Below are 14,415 nucleotides of genomic sequence, written 5' to 3' on the forward strand. Positions count from 1 at the left end.
GCATGCAGCAAGGGTGCCCACCATTATATCCTTGGCAAGAAAAAGTATGTGTTCCACTGAACTCCATTACGCAGGTCACAGTTTTCCCTGATGGCTGCTAGTACAGCATTTCTGTCTCTTATGGGAAGGCCTACAGAGGTTGATAATCAGGGTGTTGTAGAGAATGGCAAACATTCCCTGCAAAACTGACCAGCAAGAAGGGTATATTAAATCATAGAAGCAAAGATGACTCTGTACTCACAAGGTTGTAGGCTGCAGGAAAAAGGTGCCTGTCCTATCTGCCAAGCCTCATACAGCATAAGGACTATTATCCACTGCTGCTGTTTCACGTGGGCACCAATGATGCAGCCAAGAGCAGTCTGAGGAGTGTCAAGAGGGATTGCAGAACCCTGGGAGCAGCAGTAAAAGACACAGGAATGCAGGTAGTTTTTTTCATCAGCCCTGCTGGTCAAAGGCAAGGGGACTGATAGGGCCAATGGATTCTGGCAAATCAAGAGATGGTTGTAGGACTGGTGCCACAGACAGGGGTTTGGCTACTTAGACTGTGGGACTCATTTTGAGAAACCTTGTCTGCTGGGGGCTGATGGGATCCACCTCTCAGAGAAGGGGAAGAGCATCTTTGGTCATAGACTTTCCAAGCTGGTGAAGAAGGCTTCAAACTACAGTTGCCAGGTGACAGGAACCTCGAACCTGCTTCTCCCAGTTTGATGCCAGTGTCAGCAATAGATGTCCAGAGCCTGAAGAAGGATCATGGGTCAGCAGGAAAGCACCTGAAGAGCAGCACAAAGTAATTCCAGCCACTCTAGCCAGTAAGTTAGTTTCATCAGGGGCCCAACTCAAATATCTCTATACTAACACACATAGCATGGGAAATAAACAAGAGAAGTTAGGGGTGTTTGCATACCTGCAGTGCTATGATCTTATTGATATTACAGAGACATGGTGGGATGGCTCCCAGGACTGGAGTGTTAGGATGGAAGGATATAGGCAAGGGAGGTGAGGAGGCGGTGTTGCCCTTTCTGTCAATGAGCAGCTGGAGTGCATAGAACTCTGCCAGGGGATGGGAGAGGAGCTGACAGAGAGCATATGGGTCAGGATTAAAGGGAGGGCAGGGGCAGGGGACATCCTAGTGGGGGTCTGCTACAAGCCACCTGATCAGGGAGACCAAGCGGATGAAGCTCACTATAGACAGATAAAAGCAGCCTCACATTCACAAGCCCTGATTCTCATGGGGGACTTTAACAACCCCGATATCTGTTGGAGTGACAACACAATAGGGCAGAGGCAAACCAAGAGGTTCCTGGAATACATTGATGACAACTTCCTTCTCCAAATGACAGAAGAGCCAAAGAAGAGAGGTGCAGTGCTGGATCTCATTCTCATCAACAGGCAGGATCTGGTAGGGAATGTGAAACTCAAGGGCAGCCTTGGCTGCAGTGATCGTGAAATGGTGCAGTTTTGCATTCAGAGGGCAGCGAGGAGGGAGCACAGCAAACTCTCTATCCTGGACTTTGTGAGAGCAGACTTTGCTCTGTTCAGGAATCTGCTTGGTAGAGTACCATGGGACAAAGCCCTGGAGGGAAGAGGAACTCAAGAAAGCTGGTTAATATTCAAGTACCACCGCCTTCAAATTCAGGAGCAATGCATCCTGACAAAGAGGAAATTGGGCAAAAATGCCGGGATAGCTGCATGGATGAACAAGGAGCTCCTGACCAAGCTCAAAAAGAAGGCCTACAGAGAGTGGAAACAAGTATAAATAACCTGGGAGGGATACAGAGACCTTGAGCAGCCAGGGATAAGGTTAGGAATGCCAAAGCTCTTTTAGAATTAAATTTGGCTAGAGACATCAAGGGCAATAAGAAAGGGTTCTGTAGATGAAGTGGTGATAAAAGGAAGATGAGGGAAATTGTGGGCCCTCTCCAGGAGGAAACAGGAGACCTGGTCAGCCAGGATATGGAGAAGGCTAAGCTACTTAATGAATATTTTGTCTCAGTCTTCACAGACAAGAGCACCAGGCACAAGGCCTAGGCCCCAGAAGGCAAAGGCAGAGACAGGAAGTATGATGAGCCACCCAGTGTTGGAGAAGATCTGGTTTAAGACCATCTATGGAACTGTAAGGTGTACAAGCCTATGGAATCTGATGAGATGCATCCAAGGGTCCTGAGGGAACTGGCAGATGCAGCTGCTAAGCCTCTCCCCATCATATATGAGAAGTCGTGGCACTTTCAAAAAGGGAAAAAAGGAGGACCTGGAGAACTACAGGCCAGTCAGTCTCACTTCTGTGTCCAGCAAGATCATGGAGAAGATCCTCCTGGAAACTATGCTAAGACACATGGAAAATAAGGACATGATTGGTTACACCCAGCATGGCTTCACTAAGGGCAGATTGTGCCTGACAAATCTGATGACCTTATAAGAGGGGCTTACAGTATTGGTGGATACGGGAAGAGCAACTGACATCATCTACCTGGACTTGCGCAAAGTATCCCCCATGATATCCTTGTCTCTAAATTGGAGAGACATGGCTTTGACAGATGGACCACTTGGTGGGTAAGGCTTTGGCTGGATGGTTGCACACAAAAAGTTGTGGTCAATGGCTCAATGTCCAGGTGGAGATCATTGATGAGTGTTGTTCCTCAGGGGTCAGTAATGGGACCAGCACTATTTAACATCTTTGTTGGTGACACAGAGAGTGAGATTGAGTGCACCCTCAACAATTTTGCCAATGACACCAAGCTGTAGTCAATACACTGGAGGGAAGAGATGCCATCCGGGGGGACCTGGACAAGCCTAAGAGGTAGGCCTGTGCGAACCTCAGGAGGTTCAACAAGGCCAAGTGCAAGGTTCTGTGTCTGGGTCAGGGCAATCCCAAATACAAATACAGGCTGGGGGGAGAATGGATCGAGAACAGCTCTGATGAGAATGATCTAGGGGTACTGGTTGACAAGAAGCTTGACATGAGCCATCAGTGTGCGCTTACAGCCTAGAAAGCCAACCATATGCTGGGCTGCATCAGAAGCAGCGTGGCCAGCAAGTTGAAGGAGGTGATTCTGCCCCTTTAGTCTGCTCTCCTGAGACTCCAGTTGGAATACTGCATTCAGCTTTGGGGTCCCCAACACAAGGAGGGCATGGATGTATTAAAAGGAGTTGAGAGGATAGAGTCACAAACATGATCAAGAGGCTGGAGCACCTTTTCTATGAAGACAGGCTGAAAAAGTTGGGGTTATTCAGCCTGGAGAAGAGAAGGCTCCAGGAAAACCTTATACCAACCTTCCCATACCTAAAGGGGATCTACAGGAAAGCTGGAGAGGGACTCTTTGTCAGGGAGTGTAGTGAGAGGACAAGGAGTAATGGCTTTAACCTAACAGAGGTTAAGTTTAGATTATATAAGGAGGACATTTTTTCCCGTGAGGGTGGTGGGGCACTGGAACAGGTTGCTGAGAGAAGTTGTGGATGCCCCATCCCTGGAAGTGTTCAAAGCCAGATTGGATGGGGCTTCAAGCAACCTATTTTAGTGTGAGGTTGTGTGTTGGCAGGGGTGTTGGAATTATATGATCTTTAAGGTCCCTCCAGTCTAAGCCATTCTATATTTTCTGGCCTTCAGGAATGCCCTTTTTTCCATCGCTCTTCAAACCGTAGGAGTTGTGCTTTTTCTTTGTTTTGGATTCTCTTCCCACCATCATTTTAGGTTTCATCATTATTTGCCTCATGTTTGTGTTTTTTTTCTGTTCATGTACATCTTTTGTAGCCATTTCTCTATTATCCTTCCTTTAAGGTAACTCTTAAGAGTTACAGGATGTCTCAAACATACTCCTTGTTTTCACTAGCAAGAAAAGTGTGCAAGATCACAAGAGCTTGTATGTCTTATCCTCTTCTTCCTTTCCGTTTTCTTCCCTCTCCAACTCATTATACACCTCACTTTCTTCCCAACTTTCTTATTCATGACCTTTTACATCCTTGACCCTACCAGCTCTTTCCCACCATTGTCTGCGACATATCTCAGCCTCTATTTAGGTCAACACAAAGCAATAATCTTCCCCTAATACCTCTGCTCCAGTTGCCCAGAAAATATCTTCATCCCATCACTTTTTAGAGCAGCAGTGTCAGGATTAGGATATGTTAGCAGATACAGAGGAGAAAAATCAAAATAGGAGGCATAATGCAATTACCAGAGAACTCTCAGCCTAAAAGAGAAAGGAAGCTGCAGCAAGCCGTCTGGCCATGTCTTTGCCTTTGTCTATTCTGAAAGCAGCAAGACAGTTACATGAATGCTGAAAGAATGCTATTTTGAGAAATAAAAATTGCTGCTTGTTATGTGTTGTGTTTAATACATGCAAATAAATATTTCTTCAAATTTGTTTCATGAAAATCAGTAGTAACAAAATAGATATGCACAAATGCTATTTTGGATAATGCCATGTTTATGCTGCAAAGTGCAGATCTAAAATTTTCAAAATAACTTTATTTGGAAGTCATTATGTTTGTAGATGTAGACATTACTTGAAAAGTTTACTCGCATCAACACTTTGGTTAAGACACCCAACAATATCCAAGTTTTTATATTTTTTCTACATGTTCTGCGTAATTCAGTTTGTTCTCAGGCACTGTTTTATGAATTTTTATGTTTCTTTCTAGAGTTCTTTATAGATTTTTTTTGATACATGTTGTGTGCTCTCTTTTACATTCCAATAAATAAAACATTTTTCACATTAAGAGTGAAAACTTAATTCCCATTGTCTTTAACAAGATCATTTTTCCAAGGAAACAAGTAGCTAGATGTCAGGGCCTTTTTACTGGTTTTGTAAATTTCTGTGCTGTGGCTCTTGCTCTTAATTGCCTGGCTTTGGCGGAACAAATGGCACTATGATTTATTGTCATCTTTATCAAGTACTCTAAATCATGAAGCACTGTTACAGCACAGTAACATTTGCAAGAATATCTTGTGAGGACAGAATAAAAATACCAAGGTCATATATGCAACACTTCTGGGTTTTGTGTTTCCATGCTGTGATAATTTCTTTTCAAAAAAGCTGACGTTGCCATGATGGCTTTTGATTTTGGAATATAGGAAATATTTCACAGACTATTCACATATATTTAATTTCAAATATACCCATAGTAGACTGTTTGCCTATAATCTTAATGGCCACAAAACTCTACAGCATATGCATTCAGGATTAATGCACAATGTTCGAAGGATGACTATGTCCCTGAAACACACTCAAATATCCAAACAAAGGTACCTGAGCAGTGTGTAAAGTCAGGACAATTTCATCATTGCATGTCTACACACTTAATTTTAAAAAGTAATAGTTTCAAAACACAGTATTTCAGCACCTTACAACATGAAAGATATACGTAAGACTACATATATGGCATTTGTACAGTCTGAAATATCTCAGTTTAATATATAGAATCAATGTAAAATAGCCATGTTTGAATTGTAGACGTCTGAATTGTAGACCTCGGCTTACACAATTTTCCACAAAATAGATGTGGACTTTTAAATAGAATATTGTTCTCTAAATATTAAAGATAGATGTAACTAAAGTCTCTGAGAGTTTCACAATTGTATTTGAAGACAGAATTAGATGTCATTTATGACCGTCTTATCATTGAAACAAGGCAATGAAATCTATCCATCAATTTAACTATTCCATTTTCTTTTGCAGCCTTGCAATCCATTCCACTGTAATTCTGCCACTGATCTACTTAATAATAGTAAGGAAAAATCCTTTTCGTTTTGCCATGGGGATGGCTCAGGCACTTCTGACAGCCCTCATGATTTCTTCCAGGTAAACAAAAGTAACATTTATTTTCTGTAATGTTTATAGTAGTAATTGCATTGTTTGTGCTCTGATTTTATTGTCACTTTGTTACATATCTGTTTCACCTGGACAATTGTAAATACCTTGGAGGGTTGAAATATTACTTTTGAGGTTATTTCTGCAGTACCCAAAAGGGAAGTATAGATTGTAGTGAAGCTGTGCTGGCCTTTCTCCAAAGTAGAGTCTGGTCTTCCAGATACAAATTCAGGAAACATTTTTTTGCCATTCAGTTAATTACTCATGGACTTGTTAGAGTTTAGGCTGTTTCAGTGTTATATACATTCTGAAAATTTTAATGTGTATTTTTGAGGATAACCAAGACTTTGTTATCTCTTCCTGTAATTTGAAGAAAGAGCAAAGATAGTTTTGCTTTAAAACCCAACTCTTCACTTTCATATTGCAGCCTTCCTGTCTGCAAATCAGGCTGTAAGGGAAAGGAAAGATAAAGGAAATGGTATATCACCTGTGCTTACTTTCTGTGTCTATCTGTGTGCCAGTTCAGCAACTTTGCCTGTCACCTTCCGCTGTGCAGAAGAAAAAAACTTCATTGATAAAAGAATTACCAGGTTTGTACTTCCAGTTGGAGCTACCATCAACATGGATGGCACAGCTCTCTACGAAGCAGTAGCAGCTGTATTTATTGCACAACTGAATGACTTGGAACTGGACATCGGCCAAATAGTTACCATTAGGTAAGACTAAAGCCAAGACACGCATTTTGTTGGTGTTTTTCTTAATGAATGATTTTACTTTGAATACCTTATGGGAGAGTTGAAGCTATCATTCACAGCACAGAAGAAAACAGAATAATTCTCATATCTTGTTCCAGAGCCTATTTATCCAGGTGAGAAGGTGGGCTAGGCCAAGGTATATTGGGAAATTGCTGTTATCATCTCACAGTAAGCACTTGCAAACCCAACTCAACATCTTCATTTGATCTAAGTTGTATGTTGGACATGCATTTATCTATTTATTCTGCATTGTAATCCTAACAGTTGTTTGCTTGCTCAAGGAGCAATGGACTCTGCTTCAAGTGTTAGGAACTGTGATGGCACTGTTTCAAACTTGTCCAATTGACTTGTCCCCACATGCTGAGTAGATACTACTCAACAGGAAAACTGGAACATTTGGATTTCTTCCTTGCAGTGAAATACGCCCATTTGTGCCAGAAAATAGAGCTACTGTGAGCAGAATGTATCCTGAATGCATTTTTCTGTCTTTATTTGGGATTTAGTGTCACAGCTACAGCAGCCAGCATTGGAGCTGCTGGTGTCCCCCAAGCTGGACTAGTCACCATGGTGATTGTACTGAGTGCTGTTGGCCTGCCAGCCGAAGATGTTACTCTGATCATTGCAGTTGACTGGCTCCTGTAAGTTTAAGGCACTTGATATTTATTTATTTATTATTATGTTTAATTCTTACACAAGCTTTTCAGCAACATGTGGGCCTGTGAAAGAACAAAATCATGCAGGAATGCTGCAGGAATTGGGCAAAGATTCTTTTTGTGGCCGGCCTTGTTCAATATAGAATTGGATGTAGCCATGGCTATAATTCTATGAGAAGTCCTACAGTGTGGGATGGAAGTTAATAACCTCACATCCAGAGATTCTGTTCAGCCAGTGGGCACAACATTGTTAAATTGTTAGTGTAACGCTCAGGAAAGGCATGTTTCACAGTACTAAGGAGCACCTTTGGAGTTTCTCAACTGCTACCATATTTTACTAAATAGATACACCATTCACAAAAATCAAATGCAGCCACAAGCAGAATCATCTCAGCTGATTTTAACAAAGTACATAAATGCCATACGCTGGTGAAGATGGAGTGCAGCACATGAACTAAGCAAAGTTGGACCTTGATTCTATATGCACACACATGACAGGCTCTACAAGGGTACATTCTGCCAGCATCAGTTTGCTTGAGCTGCTTTTCAGTGAGACAGTTTCTTAAGGATACAGCCCCATGACCAGCAAGCACGCATGCAAATTCAGAAAGCACTACTTATCCCTGATTCCAACCACTTCACCTTAGAGCACATAAAAACCTCAGTCCCATTAAGCATCACCTTCTGGAAAGAAGCACTTAACAAGAAGTCTTCTGTTCAAACAAGACATTTCTAAGAAACTTCTGCAACAACCCCAAAGAATGACATCATGTATTCTGGAGTTCAAAAAGGAATAGGTGTTCAGTTTTGTCCCATGATTCACTGGGAAAGGATAACAAGATTCCCAAGTAAAGGAGTATAACTTTAGTTTATAATACAGCTTTTTTCTGCCTCCTAAAGTGTCCAAGCTCAGACTGGACACTTAGCTTATCAGACTGGGCACTCAGCTTGTCATGCTCAGACTGAGGTCTTAATCACCAGCATTAACTCATCATGGGTGATACTTTACTGGTACCAATCCACAGATACTAATCATTTCATAGACTCTGCATTTCATTTTCTTAGGCTTATATTTACCCTCGAAATAAGTTCATTCCTTTTCCTTGCCCACCTTTTTCAATGATTTTCTTGAAGGATTTCTTGGCAGCAACCTATGTATTTCACAGATACACTTAATTTATTTGATTATTTAACTCAATTTTTCTATCTGTAGAGAAACTGTTCTTCAGAAAAGCAAGGCCATTGAATGGATCCAAGAATCAATTAAATTTCAGTATAAACATCATACCTTCAAAAAAAACCATCACCAAACAGTGTACATTTCCCCCATCAGCTGTCTGCAACAGTGTCTAATAGGTTTGTTTGCTGTGCTCCACAACCATTTTGTTTTCTCCAGCTATTTTACCAGTGCTCATTTAGTTTTGTTAAGGGTGGTGAAGATCTGTCCAAATCATTGTCTCAGAGCAGGTATCTAAAGAAGAATGTAAGAGCAAAACAAATGTATATTGTTACTTTTCCCAAAGTGCTTTCTTAGCCTTCAGGAAGTGGCAACTCAAAAAGTTCCCACATTAGAAGTGATTTTTGTTTTAACAGTGCTCAACAGATTTCTTCTGACATGAACTTGCCTCGTTTCTTTTGGAACCCATATCAACTTCTAGCATCCAGATGTCCTGTGAAAAGGAATTCCACAACCTAACAATGTGCTGCACAAAATACTTTTTTTTTAACCCATCTCATAATCCTTTTACTTGATTTCCTCTAATTTCTTCATGAGAATGAGACAGAAAGAGAACAGTCATTCTGTACTTACTATGGTAATCATAATTTAATGCACTCTATCATAGAATCATAAAATCATCAAGGTTGGAAAAGACCTCCACGATCATCTGGTCCAACTATTCCCCCACCTCCAATATCACCCACTAAACCATGTCTCCAAGCACCCCATGCTACCTTTCCTTAAACACCTCCAGGGATGGTGACTCCACCACTTCTCTGGGCAACCTGTTCCAGTGCCTAATTACTCTATCTGAGAAGAAATTTCTCCTAATTTCCAACGTCAACCACACCTGGTACAACTTCAGGACATTCCCTCTAATCCTATCTCTACTTTTCTGTGAGAAGAGGCTGACCTCCAGCTCCCCACAACTTCCTTTCAGGTAGTTGTAGAGAGCAATAAGGTCTCCCCTGAGCCTCCTCTTCTCCAGACTAAAAAACAAGAAATAAAAATAAAAAAATAAAAAATAAAAAAAGTTCTTTCAGCCATTCCTCATAGGACTTGTGTTCCAGACCCTTCACCAGCTTTGTAGCCCTTCTCTGGACATGTTTCAGGGCCTCGATGTCCTTCTCGAGGGGCCCAAAACTGAACATAGTACTCAAAGTGTGGTCTCACTAGAGCAAAGTACAGGGGAACGATCACCTCCCTGGTCCTGCTGGCCGCACTATTCCTGATACAAGCCAGGACGCTGTTGGCCTTCTTGGCCATATAGGCACACTGCTGGCTCATGTTCAGGCAAGCATCGACCAACACCCTCGGATCCTTTTCCTCTGCCCAGCATTTGAGCCTCTCTGCCCCAAATGTGTAGCGCTCCACGGGATTGCGACCAAAACGCTGGAGCCAGCACTTAGCCGTGTTGAACCTCGTCCCGTTGGCCTCAGCCCATTGACCCAACCAGTTCCCTCTGCAGGGCCTTTCTGTCTTTTCTTCAATCTGCAATTTAGGTGATTCTTAGGCACAATAATAGTACATAGAAGATACCTGTTCCACCATGAAACAGAGAACTGTCTTTGATTCTAATTGACATATGTTTCAGATGAAGGTGTCTTGCTGTGTAAAGAAAATTAAAGATTAATTTCATGAACAAGGGATCATTGGCAGTGCATTTTGCACTTCAGCAGATGGGATGCACATCATGATGACATGTAGATTAACATTTTTGCCTTTTGTACTTACTGCCTAAAATGTATTATTTTGTAACCTGCTAGTTGTGCTTATTAACAATCTTCTAGTTAATTCTGAACTCATCAAGGTTTTCTTTTTTTTTTTTTATGTAGGCTTGAGGAGATTTTCCATGTTCATAATTAAGAAGTAGAATATGATTATTATGAAAAATGAGTTTAATGTGTGATTCACTCATTCTACTGATCATACTGGACATTTACTACATCCTTCCCTCTTCCTTTTCCTACCCCTCCCACATGAAGAATCCATAGCCACGTGTTCATGCTAGAGTTCAGCAGCTGTTGTAGAATTATGTTTGGGAACTGATTCACTGCATTATTGTTTTTGAAGTCTCCCATGCCAGTTTTCACGTTTTGCATGGTATTCCTGCTTTTCTGCCAAGCAGTGGCATATTTTTAAGGCCTGCAGGTCACATTTCTCTTGGGAGAAAAATTTGCAGCACAGAAGCATCGTGTTTCTTAATGTGACTTAACACAACTTTGTACATCAATTCTTTAACAAGAGTTTAGGCCAAAATACTGGGCTAGGCACTTCTATAGTTGAGGAAATAACTATCAAAAAGGCAAAAGGCAAACACTTTGGGGCTGTGCCCCACAGTCTCTCCTCCCACTCCTCCAAAAGTGGTCTCATCGCAAAGAAAGCCAGCTGTGTAGCATACTCCAGGGCCTGAGAAGTGCTCTCCATAAGACTTCTTAAAGTCTCTGCACAGCAGTTTGATTTCTGCTGTTAACTGACCAGTTATGTGACTTAGAGCTTCATTCATTCAGTACAAAGGCATTCATTTTGGAAGTCACACTAGGTTTGTTCAAATTCACATGGGAAAAATTCTCCCCTTTGATCCCTTGTCCTCCCGCACTTTTGCCTTTAAGGCCAGAATGGCCTAGAATCCACACTGGGAAAAAAAACATGAGCTCGCCATTTGGTGACATCACTTATGTTTACTAAAAGGATTTTCTAGGTAACATATTGAATGATTTCTCTGACATTTTTATTCCACAGGGATCGATTCAGAACAATGGTTAATGTCTTGGGAGATGCCTTTGGTACAGGGATAGTGGAGAAGCTCTCTAAAAAGGAGCTGGAGCAGATGGATGTCAATTCTGAAGTTAATATAGTCAACCCTTTTGCCTTGGAAACAACAACACTTGATAATGATGAAACAGAGACCAAGAAATCGTATGTCAATGGAGGCTTTGCTGTGGATAAGTCTGACACCATATCCTTCACGCAGACATCTCAGTTCTAAAGCCAGTAAGTAGCTTTCAGATGAAACAGGAGCACTAAAGGACGTGGCCATATGCATTCTTAAAAAGTTAAAGGGTAACTGAAAATGAATTACATCTCACATATATTTGATTTACTGCACAGACTGATTCTCTTCACTGGTTCTGGCCCCTACTAATCACCTCTGTCAACAATTTGAACTCACCACTTTTGCTCCTTGCTGATATGTTGAAGAAAAAGACATTTGTAAAATACTTGGTGGTATACACGCTTGGTGAGGCTATGAATTGCCTCTCTGGAATCAGCTTGCTCATATATGGGGATCAATAGCTGGAACAGCCAAACGTGTTTTTCTCAGGAGTAGCACAGCATTCCACATCTCACCTGCATTACAAAACACCTTTACAAAATCTCTTTTAACATCTTTGCCTTCTAAACACATTGCACTGTACCAGAAACCTACTGTAACTTGATCATGTGCCAAAATACTCCTTTCTGCAGCTGAGAGATCACCTCTAGGGCAAATTGAGTCAGAAAGGAACAGAACAAGGCCTTGTAGTAAATATTCTAGTGTGAATGGGGTTTCATTTTTCTTTAATTGTGAAATAATTGGGCATGGAAGAGCTGCCATTGCTTACATTGCTAGACTTCCCCTTGTGTTCCCTGTGAATGCCAGCTGCTGGCCTTCCAATGTGAAACACATTGCTGTGGATTTTGGCTTCTGGCATTTGAAGAGTTTTGATAAAGTGAAACTTCACCAGTTTTGGTCCACTTCAGTGGCATCCTGATACATAGACAGCAGACGGAGAAATGGTACTTTACTCTTGTCCACCCTTGATTCTAACCAAATATTAATCAGCCCATAAGTAGCCAGAGGTCAGGAAGATGAAAACAGGCTATAAAGCAACACATAATGCAAACTAAAACTTTCCTCCTTAGAACAAAAACAGGTATGGTATGAAGAGTAGGAGGCATGCCTCTTTGTAGACAGATGCCACTGTCACTAAGCTCTTTGCACAGACTGGCTGTGTAAGCATGCAAGTTTGTAGCTGTGACACCACTTAGAGTGCCAACATATATTATCAGCTACATTGTATCTCATGAAGCATTTCTGGACCCAGAAAGTCATGTATTCTGTTGGCTTGCTGTAGGATAAGAAGCAACAAGAATTTCCTAATAAGAAATCTCCATTGTCTAAAACATTTTATACAAGATTTTTGTGGTGCGAAATCACTCTCCCCAGGGAGGGATTGCTGTAAATTTTTTTTTTCCCTTGCATTTTGCCATTCATTAGCCATTTTACTTGTAAACTGAAATTCATATAGAGTTGTTTGTAAGTAAGATTATAGGAAACCTAAAATTGCACTCATATGTTAACAAAAAACCCTGCAGATTCTGCTGTTCGTGGCAGTGTACTATACTTGAGTCAGGCCTACACTTTTTTATTTAAATAAACCAGAAGCGTGCCAAAGAACAACAATTAAGAAGAACATATTTACTGTAGAATTTGATAAATTGCACCTTAAACCAACAAGTCAATGAAACATAATACCATGTTTAAATTAAACATTGTAACATATGTGATAATGTTAATCCAAATATAATTATGTTTATCCATAATAAGGAAAATGTACAGATTGAATAAGTCAATCTTTTACCTGTGCTGAAATAGTATGAAACATTTTTATGGCTTTGCTTATGAAACGAAAAAAAAACAAAAACAAAAACAAAACAAACAAACAAAAAAACCCACCAGTTTCCCATAATTAGCTTATGATCTATGTCTTGTCTTTCCTTTGCTTTTTTTTTTTCGTTACCTATTTACCATTACCCCATTATGTAACCACCCTACTATGATGTACTGTGAATAATGTTCCTAATATATTCTAAATAAATAAATTCTCTCCTTAGTTCTTGTTGTAGCTTCCCATCCTCTCCTCACTGTAGAATATTGAGTTCCATTAGCTATGGCAGGAAAAGCAAAACTGTGTGAGTTTATGATTTAGGTTCCCTTCACTATTGATCTAGCTGTAGCTTTGGCAAGAATTAATCTGTTCTTACAATAAAATAAAAATATTGCTCTCACAATAATATGGCAGTGAGACTACAATAAAACCCTTTAAATATGGAGGATTTGGGTTGGTGGTATACTTTTAAACACATGCTAAGTAGCAGATTATTTATTTATATTGATCGGATTCAGGGTTGATGGTGCTGTGTTGACATCCACCTACCACCAAGACACCCAACCACAAGGTTGCTTCAGTCCAAGGATGTTGGTTGCTTCAGTCCAAGGATGCTTTTCCTGACATCCCGTTCAAACTATTTATATTCTGCATAGGTGGAAACATTGTACATAAGCAAAGCGTTCTCTTCTCCACAGCCTGCTACTCTGGCAGCCTTGGAGATTTTTTTTAGAGAATGTGCCACTGGAATATGCCCTGCAGATTCTGGGTCTTTGAGCCCTGTTGTTAGGTTGCTATACACTCTTTGAGGCTGTGGAAGCTCACGCAAGTTTGGCTCTGAATCTACAGTATTATGTGTGTAACTGTACACTGTATATACATGTATGTATCTGTAGCAGCCCCACAAGAGTTTAAACCACAGAAACACAGCCACTATATGCAGGTCACCTGTTCTCTCATCTTCTCTGTCAAGAACAGGAACAATCCTTATTACACTCAAAAAAAAAAAAAAATGATGGCTAGACCCTCTCCTTCTCCTTGAATTTACAATTTCAGGCCTGTTTGACTACACATGATGTGCAGCAGAGTACCTGCTGACACCACATGGCCGGTAAAATGCCAAGCACCACAACAGGTGCAACTGCTGCCACTGCTGTTGCTCCGCAGAGCCACGCCTCCAGCCTGTGGCTCTACCAAGCCACCAGATGGCAGTGCTGGGCAGACCACCTGCTGGGGTGGGGAAAGGGCCATGGGTGAAGGGCAGGGCTACATGGCCCATAGGCCTGCCTGCAGCTGCGATTGGCCAGGACAGGAAATCCCATCTCAGGTGTC

General features: G+C 41.2%; 1 protein-coding gene across 1 annotated transcript in view; it reads left to right on the top strand.

The window, feature by feature from the left end:
* The window catches only part of SLC1A1 (solute carrier family 1 member 1), a 60,887-nt gene extending 47,771 nt beyond the window's left edge, over positions 1 to 13,116 (top strand). The window contains exons 9-12 of the mRNA XM_032206289.1: positions 5,673 to 5,795; positions 6,326 to 6,520; positions 7,063 to 7,197; positions 11,174 to 13,116. Of these exons, the coding sequence (XP_032062180.1) occupies positions 5,673 to 5,795; positions 6,326 to 6,520; positions 7,063 to 7,197; positions 11,174 to 11,420 (700 nt within the window). The 3' untranslated portion in view covers positions 11,421 to 13,116. The remainder of the gene's footprint in view (positions 1 to 5,672; positions 5,796 to 6,325; positions 6,521 to 7,062; positions 7,198 to 11,173) is intronic.
* The last annotated feature ends 1,299 nt before the right edge of the window (positions 13,117 to 14,415 follow it).

The sequence above is a fragment of the Aythya fuligula genome, chromosome Z, assembly GCF_009819795.1.
Source record: "Aythya fuligula isolate bAytFul2 chromosome Z, bAytFul2.pri, whole genome shotgun sequence".
Classification (NCBI taxonomy): Eukaryota; Metazoa; Chordata; class Aves; order Anseriformes; family Anatidae; genus Aythya; species Aythya fuligula.